The 20,855-nt window shown below is 36.7% G+C and overlaps 1 protein-coding gene across 6 annotated transcripts in view; it reads left to right on the forward strand.

Annotated features, from left to right (window-relative positions):
• CCAR1 (cell division cycle and apoptosis regulator 1) overlaps positions 1–17,554 on the forward strand; it is a 51,796-nt gene extending 34,242 nt beyond the window's left edge. For 5 of the 6 annotated variants that reach the window (XM_068547702.1, XM_068547707.1, XM_068547705.1 and 2 more), the window contains exons 17-25: positions 2,622–2,813; positions 5,871–6,110; positions 6,491–6,602; positions 13,361–13,443; positions 13,853–13,999; positions 14,860–14,980; positions 15,212–15,397; positions 15,934–16,139; positions 17,228–17,554. In XM_068547702.1, the coding sequence (XP_068403803.1) occupies positions 2,622–2,813; positions 5,871–6,110; positions 6,491–6,602; positions 13,361–13,443; positions 13,853–13,999; positions 14,860–14,980; positions 15,212–15,397; positions 15,934–16,139; positions 17,228–17,287 (1,347 nt within the window). In that variant the 3' untranslated portion in view covers positions 17,288–17,554. The remainder of the gene's footprint in view (positions 1–2,621; positions 2,814–5,870; positions 6,111–6,490; positions 6,603–13,360; positions 13,444–13,852; positions 14,000–14,859; positions 14,981–15,211; positions 15,398–15,933; positions 16,140–17,227) is intronic. The other variant, XM_068547703.1, reaches the window with a different exon arrangement.
• The last annotated feature ends 3,301 nt before the right edge of the window (positions 17,555–20,855 follow it).

Consider the following 20,855-nt stretch of genomic DNA (forward strand, 5'->3'; position numbering starts at 1 on the left):
AAATGCATTGGTTCCCTGCCATCTTCAGGTGGTTACCTGTTTGTTTTTATTTTTTATTTTAATTAATTTATTTCTTTTTTTTAGCTGCATTGGGTCTTCGTTGCTGCACGCGGGCTTTCTCTAGTTGCAGTGAGCTGGGGCTACTCTTCGTTGCGGTGTGCGGGCTCTAGGTGCGCAGGCTTCAGTAGTTGTGGCACGTGGGCTTGGTAGTTGTAGCTCGTGGGCTCTAGAGTGCAGGCTCAGTAGTTGTGGCACATGGGCTTAGTTGCTCCACGGCATGTGAGATCTTCCTGGAACAGGGCTGTAACCTGTGTCCCCTGCATTGGCAGGCGGATTCTTACCCACTGTGCTACCAGGGAAGTCCAGTAATAGTTTTTTATTTGTTCGTTCCCTTGCTTTTGTTTTCTTTAAGGAATTCTGATGTCTTGTATTGACCTTGTTTGCTTCCTCAATATTGGTCACTTTTTCTTGAATACTTTTCATTTCTTTTTGATTTTTAAGATTTCCACATTACCTTCTGTTCTCTTAAGGCATTATCTCTTGAGTTTATTTGCTTTTTTATTCCTTCTAGTTTATTTTTAAATTTCTGAAACTATCTTTTCTGATTGTTCCCTAAATTCTGTCACCTCATTTTCTTTTTTTTTAGATATGGACCTTTTTTTTTTTTTTAATATATTTATTTATTTATTTATGGCTGCATTGGGTCTTCGTTGCTACGCACGGGCTTTCTCTAGTTGCAGCTAGTGGGGGCTTCTCTTGTTGCAGAGCATGGGCTCTAGGCATGTGGGCTCAGTAGTTGTGGCTCACAGGCTCTAGAGCACAGGCTCAGTAGTTGTGGCGCATGGGCTTAGTTGCTCCGCGGCATGTGGAATCTTACCGGACCAGGGCTCGAACCCGTGTCCCCTGCATTGGCAGGTGGATTCTTTTTTTTTTTTTTTTTTTTTGGCAGGTGGATTCTTAACCACTGCGCCACCAGGGAAGCCCTGGACCATTTTTAAAGTCTTTATTGAATTTGTTATAATATTGCTTCTTTTTCTTTTTTTTTTTATGTTTTGGTTTTTTGGCTGCAAGGCATGTGGGATCTTAGCTCCCTGACCAGGGATCGAACCCGAACTCCCTGCATTGGAAGGCAAAGTCTTAACCACTGGACTGCCAGGGAAGTCCCTGTCACCTCATTTCCTACTTTTAAAATTCTTATTCATGTTGTTCTTTCATATCTTGTAACATTTTCTTTTCCTTTTTTAAATATTTATTTATTTATTTATTTGGTTGTGTCTGGTCTTAGTTGTGGCAGGCGGGATCCTTAGTTGCAGCTCACCAGCTCCTTAGTTGTGACATGTGAACTCTTAGTTGTGGCCTGTACGTGGGATCTAGTTCCCTGACCAGGGATCGAATCCGGGCCCCCTGCATTGGGAGCACGGGGTCTTAACCACTTTGCCACCAGGGAAGTCCCTGTAACCTTTTCTTAATGTCTTTTAGCACACTTTAAAATAGTAAGTTAAGATTTTTATCTGCCTTTTGGCCATGGCTTTCTGGCCCACTTTCATTGTCTGCCAGAGATGTGATTCTGCTCCTTGTTCTTTTTTTTTCCTAATAATAACTTTGGGATTTGACCTCAGTACTTTTCTACTGCTCATGTTTATGTGAATGTAGTTTGCCTAAAGTTTATTAGGAGATTGCTTCAGATAGCTTTTCTAACTTCACAGAGCTCTGTGTTCTGTTATTTTCTTGTTCTGTCAAAAAATATGGTGGCTTGCTGAGATTTCGATCTTTATTGCCCTCTATCACTTTTTATCTGGACCTTCTCCTCCCTTGTCTCTGTTGTCTCTGTTGTCCCTGTCTGGCTCACTATTGATTCTGCTCTCAGAAGTTTCTCCTCGTTGTGGGGGCCCTGTGCTGGAAGGATGCCCTGGTAATTCAGCTTTGCAAGTTCATAGGTGGGGCTAGAATATCTGGGCCCTTTCAGATCTTAACACTGACCCCTTGTATACCCTCACTCACCTTTCCCTATTTTCAGCTGCTATTCTTAAATTTACCTGCTGTGCTCTCCATTGCCTGATTATTTTATGGTTTTCCTGTTCTTAGATCCAACAGGCAACCTCGTTGCTTCCTTCTGCTTTCCCCCCACACAGATGTCAGTAACACATAGCTGTTTGGGATCTTGTGACTTTTTCCTACTTACTTGTATTTTGGGGTTTGTGGGGATACCTTATCACCTCGTTTTGTGGTGCATATACATGGATTTTGGTTTTGGTATCTAGATTATTCTGTCTCTTTTTAAATGTGGGGATTCAGGTAGACCCACAAACTATGTTACCACGACTATTTTCCCAGAATCTCCTGATTTATATGATGTTAATATAGGTTTGTGGGGTTTTTTTCCTCTTTAGAAGGCAGTTTCTTACGCTGGGAGATTGAAAAGAAAGCGAATTAGGAGCCATAAAAGCTGCTGTCCTCTTTATTAAATTTGAACTTTGCTCCCTTCTTAGCCCGTAAGGTTGGTATTGTCATTGTAAGGAGTCATAGAAATTTGCCCTTTTTCTTTACATATGGTGTACATTTGGTATGTATACATAATGTACATGCAGGTTTAACCATTACTTAAAATTTCAAATATGTAGGAAGAAGAAAGAAAACGTCAAGAGGAACTAGAACGCCAGCGTCGGGAAAGAAGATATATTTTGCCTGATGAGCCAGCCATCGTTGTACATCCAAACTGGGCTGCAAAAAGTGGCAAGTTTGATTGTAGCATCATGTCTTTGAGTGTTCTTTTGGACTACAGATTAGAGGATAATAAAGAACATTCATTTGAGGTAATGTTTTAAGTTTGAATTGGGATCCAAATAAGGTTCACACATTGGTCAGTATATCTCTTAAATCTCTTTTGAGTGCCTCTTTCATTGTTTTTGTTTTTTGTATTTTCCTTACAATGTATTTTTTTTGGGAAAAAACAACCAGATAATGTTCCCTACAGACTCACTTTTGCTGATTGCATTCCTGTGATATGGTTTAAGTGTTCTTCTGGCCTCTCTATTTCCCATAAATTGATAGTTGGACCTAAAGTCTCAATCCAGTTCAGGTTCAATTATTTTTTTCCCAAGACTACATCACAAGTAGTGGTGTAATGGTGTGTTCTTTTATCAGGATGTTGGGAGACATATGATACAATAATCTCTAACTGCCTCTCTTGGGAATGTGGTAGCACTTTATTATTTACTCTAGAATTAAAATACCATTTAGTGGGATTGAAACTTTTACTTGTGATTGATTTAGGTGTAAGATAAAATAATTGATGTTTATATTTTCAACATGAATCTGTTTCTTTGTACCATTACTTTAGAGTAGCTTTACAACAAACAGTTCATGTCATTTTTCAAAACAGTTGAAATGCACTTTCATCCCTAAGTAAGTGATTGCTTCATTCTTTAAACAAAACAATGTAAAATATCCCCAAATACCAGTTTTGTAAATAGCCTGTACAAAATTATAATTGTGTTCAATTATTGTGTCTTATTAAGATATCTCACATTGTGTTATTTGTTAAATTATATTGTAAAAATCAATCATACCTACTTGACCCAGGAGGTCATTGTTCACCAGATGGTAAGATAAAAATGAAGTGCTTAGACCAGAGACATTTGCAAACAAATATAGAGGACTACTGAGGCAATTAATAAACATGAAATGCATGTTTATTGGTCTTGAAATAAACTATGTTACAATATTAACATATTTACATTTTTTGAAACATTGATAATTCTGGTAAGCCAGTGTCCTTAAACATTATATACAATGTGATTTTATTTTTATTACCAATTGCCATAAATTTAACTCTTAATAGTGCCTATCATGTAGTAATCATTCAAGAAGTAAATAAATAAATTTAAAAAATAGTCTTTGGTATTACTTACTGCTTATAAAGTATATACTGTATACCTAACGGATGCTGTAAGAGGATGTCAAATTAATGCTGCTCAGTGGAAACAAGGTGATTTAGGAACAGCCCTCTGCTAGCAGAATGATCCTTTATTTTTCTTCCTTTCCACCTAACATACCCCCTTGGTTAGTTTCCTTTTAATCTATCATTAGAATGTAAGTCATTTTGGTATATGAATTTAAAAGAAATTATTCTGTAACTAAGAAAAACCGTATATCAATAATAAATAGATTTTTGACTGATTTAATTATAATGCTAGGTGTATCTTTGTCTTTCACTGCTTGTAGATGAAAAGATATGTAGAATTAATACTGATATTCTAGTTACTGCTCTAGGTTTCTTCCAAGCTAACACATTTTAATTGCTTTTTTTTGTTTGTTTTTTGTTTATTTATTTATTTTTGGCTGTGTTGGGTTTTCATTGGTGCGCACAGGCTTTCTCTAGTTGTGGTGAGCGGGGGCTTCTCGTTGCCGTGGCTTCTCTTGTTGCGGAGCACGGGCTCTAGGCGCGCAGGCTTCAGTAGTTGTGGCACGCAGGCTAAGTAGTTGTGGCTTGTGGGCTCTCGAGCGCAGGCTCAGTAGTTGTGGCTCACAAGCCTAGTTGCTCCCCGGCATGTGGGATCTTCCCGGACCAAGGCTCGAACCCATGTCCCCTGCATTGGCAGGTGGATTCTTAACGACTGCGCCACCAGGGAAGTCCCTTAATTGCTTTTTATTTGAGTAATAGAAGATAGAAGAGTCTAAGAAAAATATATGACTCTTGCTATTTACCTACACAAATGGAGATTTTATTTAATTTTTACATTAATGATTAAGAGAAAAGAATTCTCAACATCTTAATGGTCATTTTACTGATAATAGATTTCTTTTTATTTAAAACGTATGAAGACGGCATGAATGAAAGAAAAATAGATTGTAAGATCAATTATAGTTTTAGTACATTGTATATTTCTTTATGATCTGGAAAATAGTCTTACTGAAGTGTTTTACCAATTATACTGAACACATTGCCAAAGATTACGTATTTTAGAACTGTTGTAACTATTTCAAGTTCTAGACCCTTTTAATCTGTTGAATGCAATTGCCTTAGATATATTTACATAGGGAATCCCTGGCAGTCCAGTGGTTAGGACTCAGTGCTTTCACTGCCTGGGTCCAGGTTCAATCCCTGGTCGGGGAGTTAAGATATCCTACAAGCCATACGTCATGGCCAAAAGAAAGAAAAAAAAAAAGATATATTTACATAGGATATTTAGTATATAATTTTAGTTTCATGAATATATTAAAGGTCATTTTCCCTGGATCCTTGCATAGTAATAATGCTTACTCCCTACTCAGAGTTTTGATTTGGTTTCCCCTGCATGGAATGCTCTTCTGGGTATCTATGTAATGGCTCATTCCCTTGCTGCCCTCACATCACTTTTCAAACGTCGCTTGATCAGAAAGGCCATCTCTGGCTACGCTCCCTTGTTACTCTCTGTGCTCTTACCCTGCTTGTTTTTCTTATAATTTAATGTTGATTTGATTATTCCATACTTTGTCCCACTAGATTGTTAGCTTATGAGAGTTGGGATTTTTATCTGCTTTCTTCACTGCTGTATCCCCAGTGCCACGAACAGTCCCTGGTACATAGTAGGCATTTCATAAAAACTTGTTGAGTACACCTCATGATAAATGTACATGATAAAGTAATACAGTTATTATTTTTTGTAATATTTGGCCCAAAGTATACCAAACATAGTATTTATATCTTCAGGAGAGTTTTTGAGGATTTTGAGACTACTCAGCATCATTGACATCAATTATTATAATTTTATTGTTAGTGCACATTAATTGTCAGATGTGATAGATTATCATTTGATAAATTACTGATTTGCTGGATTTGTTCAATATTTCTATTAAAGTTGGCTGGGTTACTGTTTGTCTTTTCATAGGTTTCATTATTTGCAGAGCTTTTCAATGAAATGCTTCAAAGAGATTTTGGCGTCAGAATATATAAATCATTATTGTCTCTTCCTGAGAAAGAGGATAAAAAAGAAAAGGAAAAGAAAAGCAAAAAAGATGAGAGAAAAGATAAAAAAGAAGAAAGAGATGATGAAACTGATGAGCCAAAACCCAAAAGGAGAAAATCAGGAGATGATAAAGATAAAAAAGAAGATAGAGATGAAAGGAAGGTCTGTAAATATTTCCAGGACCAGCAACCAGGTTTAGTTTCTAATTAGTCTTCTGGAGTGTAACACATGACAATGAATTCCATCAGAATAGTAAAATGTAAAGGCCAAACTAAAAAATTTTAGTGTATTATTAGAAATTTAAGTCTTTGAATTAAGCCTATTTAAGCATCTATAACGAGTGTTGATAGTTTATTCTTTAAGGTATATAGCATGATGGTCTGATTTATGTATATTGTGAATGGTAGTTTATTCTTAAAGTATACTATTGTTACAAGATATTTATAATGTGATACTATTTCAAGTAAATTTAGTCAATTTAATGTTTTTCTTTTAGTTGTTTGGTGAGATCTTGCTGAATTTTAAGACATTTTAAATTACAGAAAGAAGATAAAAGAAAAGATGATTCTAAAGATGATGATGAAACTGAAGAAGATAATAATCAAGATGAATATGATCCAATGGAGGCAGAAGAAGCTGAGGATGAAGAAGATGGTATGATTCAAATTTATTTTCCCTTAAGATGAAAAATACAATTTTTGTTTGGGGACTTTGTATCGCTGAAATCTATAATTGTAATATTTTTTAGAGTAGGAACAGTAAAATATTCTCTAGTGAAAATATGTTAAGTATTGTTTTACTAATTTTTAGGTGAGAGGATTGTTTTAAGAAATGTTTATTTTTAACTATCATATGTTCCATATATAATTCTAACTCAACTTGAGGGAAAAAAAATTTCCCAAACGTGGTGTTAAACTGTGTCATGAAAAGGTATAATAGTCTTCCTTGTTTCACAGAATATAATCTTCTTTAGAAAACTAATTAATTATAAAGACTGTGATACAAGCAAAAGAGTACATACAGCATATAGAGTTTAAAGACTAATAATAATAAGCACCTGTATACCTACCACCCATGTTTTAAATAACAAACTTTTACCAGTAGTAATGATATTCAAAATACTTTACTAGTCATAGATGCCAGCCCTAAAGTACTTATGGAGTACCACTGAGTACCTGTCAGTTTCCATGTAGATTTGGGACTTTTTACAAAAATTTTTTTTTGAGATGAGAAAATCGTAAGAGTTTTTTTGTTTTGGTAGTACATATCTTTGAGGATTATTACTACTTAAGGTGTTCTTGGTTTGCCTCTACATTTTTTCTTTCTACCGCAGCATTTTATTTTTCTTCTAATTGATGAAAATATTCAAACATAAAAGAAGTTGAAAGAATAGTGCATTGAATACCCTATATCCCACAGTTGATTCAGTAGTTAATATTTTATCTTACTTGTGTTGTCTTTGTGTTTGCATGTGTATGTTTCTGATCCATTTGAAAGTAGGAATTCTTCAACTTGCCTAAGAAAAGACATTCTCTTAACCACAATTCCATAATCACCCCTAAGAAAATTAACAGTAATGTCATACACCATCTATTGATGCCATCTAATGTGTAGTCTTAATTGTTCTAATAATTCAGTAGCAATGATATAATATGCATATATCAGTATTTCTTTTATCTTCATTACCTGCTCTGCTCAATGAAGATTAGCCCTTTTTTCTTTTTTTTTTTGGCTGTGTTGGGTCTTGGTTGCTGTGCGTGGGCTTTCTCTAGTTGTGGCGAGCGGAGGCTACTCTTCATTGCGGTGCACGGGCTTCTCATTGTGGTGGCTTCTCCTGTTGTGGAGCACGGGCTCTAGGCGCATGGGCTTCAGTAGTTGCAGCACGTGGGCTCAGTAGTTGTGGCTGGAGGGCTCTAGAGCGCACGCTCAGTAGTTGTGACACACGGGTTTAGTTGCGCTGAGGCATGTGAGATCTTCCCGGTCCAAGGCTCAAACCCGAGTCCCTGCATTGGCAGGCGGATTCTTAACCACTGCGCCACCAGGGAATTCCCAAGATTAGCCTTTTTTACAGTCCCATTTTCTCTCCTCCATCCTCCCAGTATTGTTTTATCACTGCTTTTGTTAAATCACTAAACAGTGTTCTCATTATTTTGTTTATGTCAGAATGTCCTAGCTCTCGTCCCTTAGTTGTCTTCTTTATTCCTTTTCTACCATATAACTCCCTTGGTGGTGTTCTCTTCCATTCTCCCAACTTTAAGTACGATTTGCATGTACTGACAATTCTCAAATTTATATCTCAAGTCAGACTTCTCTTATTCTTCTATATCAGCTGCCTATTTGTCATCTCCACTTAAGTTATCTGACATTTCAAACTAAACATGTCTAAGACTGAACTCCTGCTTTTCCTTTTCACCATAAAGAAAACAAACAAAAAATCCTCTACCTTCTGCCTTCCCCACCTCTTTTGATGGCAATCCCATCCTTAGAGTTGCTCAAGCTAAAATCTAGGAGTCATCCTTGACACACACTCTCTCTCTCTCTGTCATGTTCCATTTCCAGTCTATCAGGAGGTCATATTGCCTCTATCTTCAAAATATACCCAGAATCAGACCATTTCTCACCAGCGTCACTGATCTAACCTTAATCCAACCCATGTTGTTTCTTGCCTGGATTATTTTAATAGTCCCTTATACTGGTTTCCCTGCCTATCCCCTTCCTCTAAAGTCTCTTTACAATAAGTTGCCAAAATAACCTTTGTATAAGTCATTTATTTGTTCACATTCTTACAGTCGCTCTCCATTTCACTCTATGAAAAAAGCCACAGTGTTTACAATGACCTGTAAGACCCTACCATATCAAGTCTTTTTTTTTTTTTTTAAGATTTGATTGATTGATTGATTGATTGATTGCTATGTTGGGTCTTCGTTTCTGTGCTAGGGCTTTCTCTAGTTGCGGCAAGCGGGGGCCACTCTTCATCGCGGTGCGCAGGCCTCTTACTATCGTGGCCTCTCTTGTTGCGGAGCACAGGCTCCAGACGTGCAGGCTCAGTAGTTGCGGCTCATGGGCCTAGTTGCTCCGCGGCATGAGGGATCTTCCCAGACCAGGGCTCGAACCCGTGTCCCCTGCATTAGCAGGCAGATTCTCAACCACTGCGCCACCAGGGAAGCCCCCATATCAAGTCTTTAATTTTGTCTCTTACAACTCTTTCCACTTGCTCATTGCACCTCAGTCACTGGGACCTCCTTGAACTCATTATACATGCTCCTGTGTTAAGACCTTTGCATTGGCAGTTCCTTCTGCCTGCACGCTCTCGTAGAGACCCACCTTGCTGACTCCCCCAACACCTTCAGTCTCTGTTGAGCTATTGCTTTCTCAGTGAGGTCTACTCTGCACCCTACCCTATTTAAAATTGCAGTCTCCTCCCCACCCCCACCAAAGTACACATTCCTGATGCCTCCTTACCCCGTTCTACTTATAGAATTTATAACCTAGTCTACTATACTGTTTACTTGGTGTACTTATTGTCTGTCTTCTTTCCACTTGAATGTAAGCTCTTAATAAGAAAAAGAGAGATTTTTCTTTATTTTCTTTGCTGATATATATTGGAAGTTCCTAGAACAGCCTAAATATCCAAATAGGCTCTAAATAGATACTTGTTGAACTAATATCATAAACTGCAAAGCCAAATAGGGTGGTATGATTATAGTTTTGGGGTTTTTTTGGTTTCCTTGGTATTTCTAATTGATGCTTGCTTATGTTATCATTTATCCCCATACTTTGCATCTCATTATCCAATCAGGTTTCCAGAAGACCACTTTTTTCCCCATGGAAAATTAGAATTTGTGGTTAAAAAAAAGAAAAAAAATACATATATATATATTTGTGTGTGTGTGTGTATATAGTACCAGTTAATGTCTAAAATGGTGTTGAATCTTAGTAATCAGAGGAGCAAATAACAGTGAGGGTCTAATTTTTACCTGTCAAATTGATGAAACTTAAGTTTCTAATAAAAGGTAACATCAGTTTAACAGGGGTAGAGAGAAGACTACTTTCACTCTTGGGGTGAGTTTAAATTGTTGCACCTTCTCTGGACAGAAATTTGGAAATGTTAATTAACCGTATCCTTTCAAATACCAACACGAATATTTATTTCATAATTATTTATGAAACAAAAAACTAGAATCAGTCTTAATATTCAACAATAGGGAATTATTTAAATGCATTTTGACATAGACATGCAATTAAATTCTGTGCAGTCATTGAAAAAGAAGTTAGAGGATAGTGATGTGGAAAAAGATGACCAAATGGTTTTTATAGACACAGACAGCATGTTCCAAGATGAGCAAGGATTACTTGGATTTTTTTTTCAGCCGTGCTGTGCGGCATGTGGGATCTTAGTTCCTCGACCAGGGATCAAACCCGTGCCCCCTGCATTAGGAGCATGGAGTCTTAACTACTGGACCACCAGGGAAGTCCCTGGATTTTTTAAAAAATACTTTAAAAATATAGGTTTCAGGAGAGATGGTTTCAAAAGTGACACCTTTCAAGTTAAATACTCAAAATAAGGTGGGTTATGTCTGTAAAATGTGAATAAATGAAAGGAGAGGTTACTTAACCATTTCATAACTGAGGAATCTGAGGCTCCTAGCAGTAAATCAATTTACCCATGATAATAAAACTATAAAGCAGATGAACCACTCTGTACTGTATTTTATATATATATGAAATAATTAGGTTCCAAGGACATATTATCTCTCTTTCTTTAAAACAGTTTATTTCGGTTCCAATACATATCACAAACTCACCCATTTTAAGTGTATATAATTTAGTTTAATAATTTAACAATTGAATAATTCGTAGTAACTTCATAGAATTGTGAAACCATCACTACAATCCAGTTTTAGAACATTTGTCTATTTCCTTTTTTTAATAAAACAACTTGAGGTATAATTCACGTATCATCCAGTTCACCCATTTAAAAGTATACAACTCAGTTTTTTTTGTTTCTGTTTTGTTTTAATATATATTTGGGTGGTACGCCAGGTCTGAGGTGCGGCACGTGGGATCTTCGTTGCCGCGTGCAGGATCTTTTAGTTGGAGCTTGAGAACTCTTAGTTGCGGCATGTGGGATCTAGTTCCCTGACCAGGGATCGAACCCAGGCCCCCTGCATTGGGAGCATGGAGTCTTAGCCACTGAACCACCAGGGAAGTCCCAGCTCAGTGGTTTTTAATATATCCATCCGTCACCACAGTCAATTTTAGAACATTTTCATTTCCACATAAAGAAATCATGTACTCATTAGCAGTCAGTCCCATTTCCCCCCCATCTCCTCAGCCCTAGGCAAGCATTAGTCAGCTTTCCATCTCTATAGATATTCTGGACATTTCATATATATAAATAGAATCACGCAGTATGCAATCTTTTGTGACTGGCTTCTTTTCACTTAGCATAATGTTATCAAGGTTCATGTGTGTTTTAGCATGTATATTCTATCTAATATAAAGTTTTCTCTATATTGTTACTATTCGTGTACAACTTCTCACCTAAAGCAGTCTTTCTCAGAGTGTTCCAAAATATTAACAGGTATTAAGGTTAATAAAGTATACTGGGGTCAAATAAATTTGGGAAACTTGGGCTAAGTGAAGGTCTGCATGTTTTAGTACAGAATTTCTTAGCTGCTTATGTATGTTGTGGATGTTCAAGAAGAGAATATAGTGTGAAATATTATAAATTTATGCTGTGTAATATCTCAAGGACTAATTAACTCCTAGTGTTTACTGTATCTCCTATTTTATCAACAAACCCTTTGTTACTCTGGGCTTTCTGATGGAGATCCATTTGAGAGATCCAGAAGCCTCTAGAAACAAAATTTCTCTTAAAATTGTTGACAGATCATTAAATATCAGCAAAAAAGTTCTTTAGTTGTATATAATTCATGAAAGGATGATGTATTAGTTCACTAGGGCTACCATGAAAGGTACCTCAAACTGTTGAGCTCAAACAATAGAAATTTACTGTCTTCACAGTTCTGAAGGCCAAGTCTGAGATGAAGGAGTTAGCAGGGTTGGTTTCTTCTGAGGGCTGTGAGGAAGGGTCTGTTCCAAGCAGCTCTCCTCAGCTGCTTGTAGATGGCCATCTTTTCCCTGTATTGTCACATCATCTTCTATCTGCATGTGTCTGTGTCTAAATTTTCCCCTTTCTGTAAGGACACCAGTCATTGGATTAGAGCTCACTCTAATAACCTCATTTTAACTTGATTATCTCTGTATAGATAGACCCTTTCTCCAAATAAGGCAACATTCTGACCTACTAGGGGCTTAGGTCCTCAGCTTCGGAATTTTAGGGGATAACAGTTGAACCCATAACAGATTTATTCTTCAGTAATAGTTGAATAACGAGCTGTTAATGGTGCTTGACCTGAGGGCGATGGCTGAGGTCTTTCTGTGAGCTGGGTAGCTTATGGATAGGTAAGAGAAAGGAGTTTACTTTTTGTCAGTTTTCTGTTTATTTATTAAGAATAATTTATCGAATTTCCTATCTTTCTTTTTTTTTAATTTATTTTATTTATTTTTGGCTGCACTGGGTCTTCATTGCTGTGCGCAGACTTTCTCTAGTTGCGGCGAGCGGGGGCTACTCTTTGCGGTGCACGGGCTTCTCATTGCAGTGGCTTCTCTTGTTGCAGAGCACGGGCTCTAGGCGTGCAGGCTTCAGTAGTTGTGGCACGTGGGCTCAGTAGTGGTGGCTCATGGGCTCCAGAGCGCAGGCTCAGTAGTTGTGGCGCACGGGCTTAGTTGCTCCGTGGCATGTGGGATCTTCCTGGACCAGGGCTCGAAGCCATGTCCACTGCATTAGCAGGCGGATTCTGAACCACTGCGCCACCAGGGAAGCCCAAATTTCCTATCTTTTATCATAGGACACATACATTAGTGTCAGCAAATCTGGGTATTAATACTGTTAGGTCTTCTTTATTAAGAACATTTCTATTCTCATATGTAGTTTTATTTTGCAATAATCCATCTGCAGTTAGTTTTACTATATTGGCTGTTTTTCCTTTTATCTTGTAGAAAATATACTCTGCCCTGTTTTGTTTAAATTTATGTTTCAATTTTTTGTATAAAATTCATTCATGTTTGGGAACTAATTCCCCCAAATATTTATTGAATTAAGTCCTTGTATTTGAATCAGTAAAGTCCATTTTTTTCTTCCCTGTAGTCTCTTTATAAATTTCTTCCTGTTCTTATTCTTTATAATTGTTTCTTATAAAATCCAAACTGTTTTTAGTCATATAATATTTCTTTGCTCTTTTATCTTTTGAAAACTGATCAGTAATAGAAAAGTATTTTCAATCTGTACAGTAGTTGAAAATTTATCTATTAATGAGTCTTTTGCTGCTGTTATATTTATTTTATAGATCGGGATGAGGAAGAAATAAACAAACGAGATGACAAAAGAGATATTAATAGATACTGCAAGGAGAGGCCCTCTAAAGATAAGGTATGTATTAAATACTGAAGTATGTTTGACATACATTATTATGTTTAATGTGTACAACACAGTGATTTGACATTTCTGTATAATACTATATTTTTTATAATATGATAATTTCCATTTCTTACATAATCCAGACTTATTAAACATAACTAAGTGATGAACTTTATTGATCCTTGTATATCTATATATTACCACTCATCAGAATTCAGTCAGTTGTATTTTGGTATTTGTGGTTTTGTCAGATAATCAGTATGTCTTACTTCTTTCTTCTATACACATAAATCAGATCAATTCATTTTAGCTAAGATGAGGTAAAGGTGTTTGCAGATTTTTGGTATTATATGGACACAGTCTAATTTTCTCACTTATCAGGGGTAAAAATTATGTACTGTATCTTCTGCATTTTCTTTAGGACAAAGAAAAGACGCAGATGATCACAATTAACAGAGATCTATTAATGGCATTTGTTTATTTTGATCAAAGCCATTGTGGTTACCTTCTTGAAAAGGATTTGGAAGAAATACTTTATACTCTTGGACTACATCTTTCTCGGGCTCAGGTAATCTATCTCGTGAATATTTAAAATGAAAAGCATGTTTAAGTAACTTTGTCTTTTTAGTACCTTTGACTTTTTGAAATATAAAAGCAATACAGGGACTTCCCTGGTGGTCCAGTGGCTAAGACTCTGTGCTCCCAATGCAGGGGGCCCAGGTTCGATCCCTGGTCAGGGAACTAGATCCCACATGCCACAACTAAGACCTGGTGATGCAAAATAAATAAATTAATTAAAAAGAAAAAAAAAAAAGCAATACAGGCTTATAGTAATACAGTTAAGCAATACTGAAATAAATAAAGTAAAAGAAGTTAAAAGTCTCCTCTCCCTCTAGTTCCATTCCTCTGGCCTAATATATAAACTTCTAGATCCTTTTGTAAGCAACTCATATGTATATATATATGATAGTTCCAGTTTTATAAACAACACATGAAATCATTCTAAACATACTGATGGACAACTTTTTTTCATTTAATAATATATCATGGGCATTCTACCATGAAAATGGAGACCCATTTTGTTCTTTTTATTACTGCCTAGAATTCCATGGTATAGATGTGCCTTTATTGCCTTAACTAGTCCCAGTTGCTAAATGGCTTTCATTTTTTAGAATTACAAACTATGCTTTAATAAACGTGTTTGTACGTATATTTTATGTATTGACGTTTCTATCAGACTTTTTTTTGACAATTTTTTTCAAGTGATAATTTGATTTTAGGTTTATGGAGAAGACAGTTAAAAGCATAAGTGCTCTGATTGAATGGTAGTGGATACCTGAGATGCCATTGATGTTTATCATATGTGAAAATTAGAACACTGATGTTCAAGGAGAATCAAAAACTTATTTTCATCTTTTTAAATAACAGGTAAAGAAGCTTCTTAATAAAGTAGTACTCCGTGAATCTTGCTTTTACCGAAAATTAACGGACACCTCAAAAGATGAAGAAAACCATGAAGAATCTGAAGCATTGCAGGAAGATATGCTAGGTTTGAGTATATTATTTTAAGATCATGCCATTTTATAACCATATTATTAATTAAAGAAGAAAATAACATAATAAAATATGGTATCTTTTAGGGACTTCTTCCCTGGCAGTCCAGTGGTTAAGACTCCGTGCTTCCACTGCAGGAGGCACGGGTTCGATCCCTGGTCAGGGAACTAAGATCCCACATGCTGTGTGGCGTGGCCAAAAGAATATGGTATCTTTTATATTATAGGAAACAGATTGTTACTTCCAACACCGATAGTAAAACAGGAATCAAAGGATGTGGAAGAAAATGTTGGCCTTATTGTGTACAATGGTGCAATGGTCGATGTAGGAAGCCTCTTGCAAAAATTGGAAAAGAGTGAAAAAGTACGAGCTGAAGTGGAACAGAAGCTGCAGTTACTAGAAGAAAAGACAGGTAAGAAAAAGCATTGGATATGAGGTACTTTTAACACTCTATTGGGATATATATGTGTACACACATATGTACATACCTATACTTGTGCATATCCATACCTTGTTTTAGTCTAGACACATAATGTAAGTTTACTTTTCACCATTTCTGTTAAAGGTTATAAAATTGCTTAGCTTTATAAGAATTAATCTTAGATCTTCATGTGCATTCTCAGGTTCGATTGTTGTTCTGTTGCATCCTTTTAATCCTCCCCTAGTTCCACTTAGTCTTCATCAGTTTCTGCTACTTTCTCTAGTCTGTACAATTATCTTAAAATGGAACTTGGGTTTAGAAGTAATACTTAGCTAAAACTTAATTTAAATGAAATGAGTTATTACAGTGTGCTTTATAACTATTAAAATTGACACTCGTGGCCAGTTTAAAGAATTATATACACTTTTTATTCTCCTAGCTTAAGTATTTTTAACCTCAGAGTTAAATTGGAAATTTTAAGGGGTAAGATGGTGAATTTGGTTTTGTTTTGTTTTGTCTTTTGACAGATGAAGATGAAAAAACCATATTAAATTTGGAGAATTCCAACAAAACCCTCTCTGGTGAACTCAGAGAAGTTAAAAAGGACCTTAGTCAGTTACAAGAAAACTTAAAGATTTCAGAAAACATGAATTTGCAATTTGAAAACCAGCTGAATAAGACAATCAGAAACTTATCCACAGTAATGGATGAGATCCACACTGTTCTTAAGAAGGTTAGCTGTTTTGTACCTTCAACATTTTCATAGTTTATTCCTTTTCTAAAAAGTCTATTTCTGGCAAATTTAATATTATTAAGCTCTTAGTGGCTTTTCTAACAGAAAATAGTGGTAGCATTCTGTCCTTCATTAGATTAATCAAAAGCAATTCCCCAGAGATGGTATTTTCCTAGAACTTACTTCAGATGTCAACATGATTTATGTGTGCAGACTTTTTTTTTTTAATCTATTTTTGGCCGCATTGGGTCTTCATTCCTGCGCGTGGGCTTTCTCTAGTTGTGGCGAGTGGGGGCTACTCTTCGTTGTGGTGTCGTGGCTTCTCTTATTGCGGAACATGGGCCCTAGGTGCGCGGGGTTCAGTAGTTGCAGCACGCAGGCTCAGTAGTTGCAGCACGCGGACCCTACAGCACATGGACTTCAGTAGTTGTGCACGGGCTAAGTTGCTCCGCAGCATGTGGGATCTTCCCAGACCGGGTATCAAACCTGTGTCCTCTGCATTAGCAGGCGGATTCTTAACCACTACGCAACCAGGGAAGTCCTTGTGTGCAGACTTCTTAAAAAGCAAGTTTTACTTGTGTTTCTTTTAGAATCAGAGATTGAGTTTGAACTTGAGGAAGAAAAGCCATTCACTTCTTTTTTAAACCCATTTATTGGGCAGAGTTGAGAAACTTTTTGACACTATCAGAATTAATTTATTAGTATTCTTTGTCTCAAAAATATCTCATAACTCAGTGCCTTTGTAAACTAACTTCAGTAATTGAGAGACCTTCCACCTCCTGGGTCTCACTCAGAGAACAAGAGGACAAAAAAAAAACTACAGTGCAAGGAATATACTGTTGTTAGTAATACAGTCCTAAGAACCTCTAATTTCTTAGGATTTAGATGGCTTTCTCAAATACTAGAAGTCATTCTGCACAGAACTGAGAGATTTCTTTCATAGTCTCCCCTTCCCCCCACCCGGTTCAATTTTCCATAGATGGTGAAATGGGCTATCTGCAGTATCTCTGTTTACTAATGTTTGTTATTTTTAAAGTTACATTTAAGAGAATTTAATAAAATATACTTATCCTTTGTGTATTTTATAGGATAATGTGAAGAATGAAGATAAAGATCAGAAATCCAAGGAGAATGGTGCAAGTGTATGATAAAATACATGTAGTGATGAAGAATGGTGATAAGTAATGTAATATATAAAATCATGATACAAAAATGTTTGAAAGTGATGCATGTTTGATTTTAGTAGTATAAATATCTGTTAGTTCAAATGATGTATAAAGTTTTATGAATGTGAGAGTCTTTGCTTTTGAAAATTGCTTGTAATTCCTGGCATCCAAGTTATTAAACACTCCTTGAGTGAAATAATTTTGCATTGCAAAATGTTTTAGGATGAACTTTGTTATAGTTTTAACCCCAATAAAGTTCATCAATTTAATTGACGGTAGTGTTTAATTACAAATGTCTTTTACTAAAAACCTAGACAGTTGTAATTTTATTTATAGAATTATCATTACTAGTTTTTTTTAAAAAAATTTAGCCTTTTAAAATTTCAGTATGGGGCTTCCCTGGTGGCGCAGTGGTTAAGAATCCGCCTGCCAATGCAGGAGAGACAGGTTTGAGCCCTGGTCCGGGAAGATCCCACAGGCCGCAGAGCAGCTAAGCCCGTGCGCCGCAACTGCTGAGCCTGCGCTCTAGAGCCTGCGAGCCAGAACTAGTGAAGCCCGCATGCCTAGAGCCCATGGTCCGCAACAAGAGAAGCCACCACAATGAGAAACCCGCACACCGCAACGAAGAATAGCCCCCACTCAGCGCAACTAGAGAAAGCCCGCGGGCAGCAACGAAGATGCAATGCAGACAAAAATAAATTAAAAAAAAAAAATTTCAGTATGAATCATAAAATAGGATTCTGCTTAAATTTTGCAAGTTTTTTGGACCACACTTTTTTTTTTTTAACTTGTCCTAAAATCCTCTCCAATTTTCAGTCTCTAAAAACATTTATTAAAAATTTAACGCATCCAGGGCTTCCCCGGTGGCGCAGTGGTTGAGAATCTGCCTGCCAATGCAGGGGACACGGGTTCGAGCCCTGGTCTGGGAAGATCCCACATGCCGCGGAGCAACTAGGCCTGTGAGCCACAACTACTGAGCCTGCGCGACTGGAGCCTGTGCTCCGCAACAAGAGAGGCCGCGATAGTGAGAGGCCCGTGCACCGTGAAGAAGAGTGGCCCCCGCTTGCCACAACTAGAGAAAGCCCTCGCACAGAAACGAAGACCCAACACAGCCAAAAAATAAATAAATAAATAATAAAAGTGTTTAAAAAAAAAAAAATTTAACTCAGCCAAACAACAGTACATCAAAAACTAAGAAAATAATTGTTAATTGCCATTGTTATTATATATGTTAGGCTTTACATAAAACACATAGTTTTAATGTTAACTGCTTTCAATTAACTGTTCTATTTTCCCAGAATAGCAGCTATATTACTTTTAATTTTGAGGGTTTTTTTTTTTTAATGCAGTATATGTCAAATGTACGGTCTAGTTCCAAGCCAGTAGATGTCAGTATGATGCCTTAAGTTAAACCTTCCTTAATTAAAAATAGTTTGTTTTATTAGTCTGTGTACTTCCTTCAGAATTTTAGATACATAATAGTTTATTAACTATTGAGTGAAAAGGTAGGAAATGCGACATACTCTAAAGCAGTGGTTCTCAACAGGGGGTGCATTAGCCCCCAGAAGACGTTTAGCAGTGTCTGGAGACATCTATACCCGTCCCACCGAGGTGAGTGCCACTGGCATGTAGGTGGTCGAGGCCAAGGACTTGGCTGAATCACCTGCTTTGCATGGGACGGCCCCCCGCAACAAAAGGTTGCCAAGCCCTGTATGTCAGTAGTGCCCCGCTGGAAAAACTCTGGTCTAAAGGAGTATAGGGTTAAAAACGACATGTCTTTGAAATAACACTAGTGAAAGCTGAATTGCATCTGTAGCAAATATCAGGTTTTCTGTATGTAAATAACCCTCCCTGGAACGTTTCACTGTCAGAGAATTATACAGTATATTAGGGTTTTTATATTTTATTTTGCTAGAATAATGATTTGGTGTTCCGAACGGTTAATATGAGAATGTAAGTGCCCTGTTACATGTGTCTTAAGCTGAATGGAATCCATGTAGCTCTTACTAAGAAATAGATTAAAATACCTAAAATTCTTTCAAACCAATTTTTTTTCTTTTTACCTTAAGTTGCTCTTTCTGATTGTAATGGTTTGTTGAACTTCTCTGAGGTTGAATTACTGATTGATCCATAATTATACAGTTACTGTATAAATGTTTATCTTTTAGGTAAGATAAATCATTATAGGGTAGTTAGAAAGTTTTTTTCTCAGAGGAAAATCCTGGAGACAATCATTTAACTAAAAGACAGTGAAGAATATAGTTCTTTAATACAGTATGATTTTGAATGAGAAAAATCATTATAAAGTCTACCTGTCAGACTTATTTTTCCCAGAGATAGTTAAATGAGAATAATATTGGGAGAATGGAGAAAAAATATAAATCTTTCCATTATATTATTACTTAGAGGTAAATTAGAAGTGGAAAATGAGATGACTAAGCTAGGGGGAAAAATTACATATAGAATAATTGGTTTTAGTGAAAATGAGGTAAAGAGAACCTGTTTTTGTCTTTCTAAACTGTTTTGGATTTTTATTCAGAAGTAAACATGCAGTCTGTTCTTATATTCTATCAACTGACATTGACCAAAAAAACTTAATCAGATAACAAAGTAGGTCTATGATAACATTTAATTTTGTTTTCCCATCTTTTTTATGTTCTGGTTGCCTGTTTTTGTATTTCTAATGCTCATTTAAGTCATTTTAAGACAATGAAATTTTAAGATTTTAAGATTTCTTTCTGAATATTGCCTAAGTTGTAGAAAATTACTCCTCAAAAATATAACAGCACAAAAAATCCTTTTTAAAGAGAATTACAGTGACACTTAGACTTTATATGTGTACAACTTTTCACTCTCAAACATGTGAAGACCCTGAACTGGGTGGGCTGGGGTAGGTGGGACAGACTAGCTGATGCTCTTTTCATCTGTCCTTTCTATGCACCCTAAAGGCTCAGAGCACACTTCACGTGTTACATACAACTGCACCTCACCCCTTGCACAAGTGCATGACGTGCGGGGAACAGTCCATCCATTGTGTACCCCTGGGCAACTCATTCTCTCTTTATACCCTAAGAGTGGCCAGGATATGGAGTTGCACCTTTGCTAAGGGGTCAAGCTTTGGGGACTTTTGTCAAAGGTGGACCCAGGAGGAAAGACACTTGCAGATGCTTTTACATTGGTAAATCTTAGTATCCATCTTCAGCACCAGTGGAGACATGAACTTGGACACAGGACCAAAGACCATGACAATCCCAAGGGTCTCAGCCCTCAGGTACCTTCCCTATGCTTCAACTGAGGGAAAAATCTCAGGTGCCTTTGTTTTGTGGGCCACAGGGTCTTAGCTGAGATCACGGGGACAAACAGCAGGGATTTGTGCCACAGTGACAGTTGTGCCTTAATACAAAGGCAGTCACTTTCTGATCAGAAAAGCAGTATTTGTTAGAGGGCAAGAAAAAAAAAAGCTTGGAAATTTCTAATTTTCTGCTAAAGAAAGGCATTTGGAATACGTTAAACATGGATGAGTTTGCTTATTAAAATATGGGTGAGGACT

The sequence above is a fragment of the Eschrichtius robustus genome, chromosome 7 (assembly GCF_028021215.1).
Source record: "Eschrichtius robustus isolate mEscRob2 chromosome 7, mEscRob2.pri, whole genome shotgun sequence".
Lineage (NCBI taxonomy): Eukaryota > Metazoa > Chordata > Mammalia > Artiodactyla > Eschrichtiidae > Eschrichtius > Eschrichtius robustus.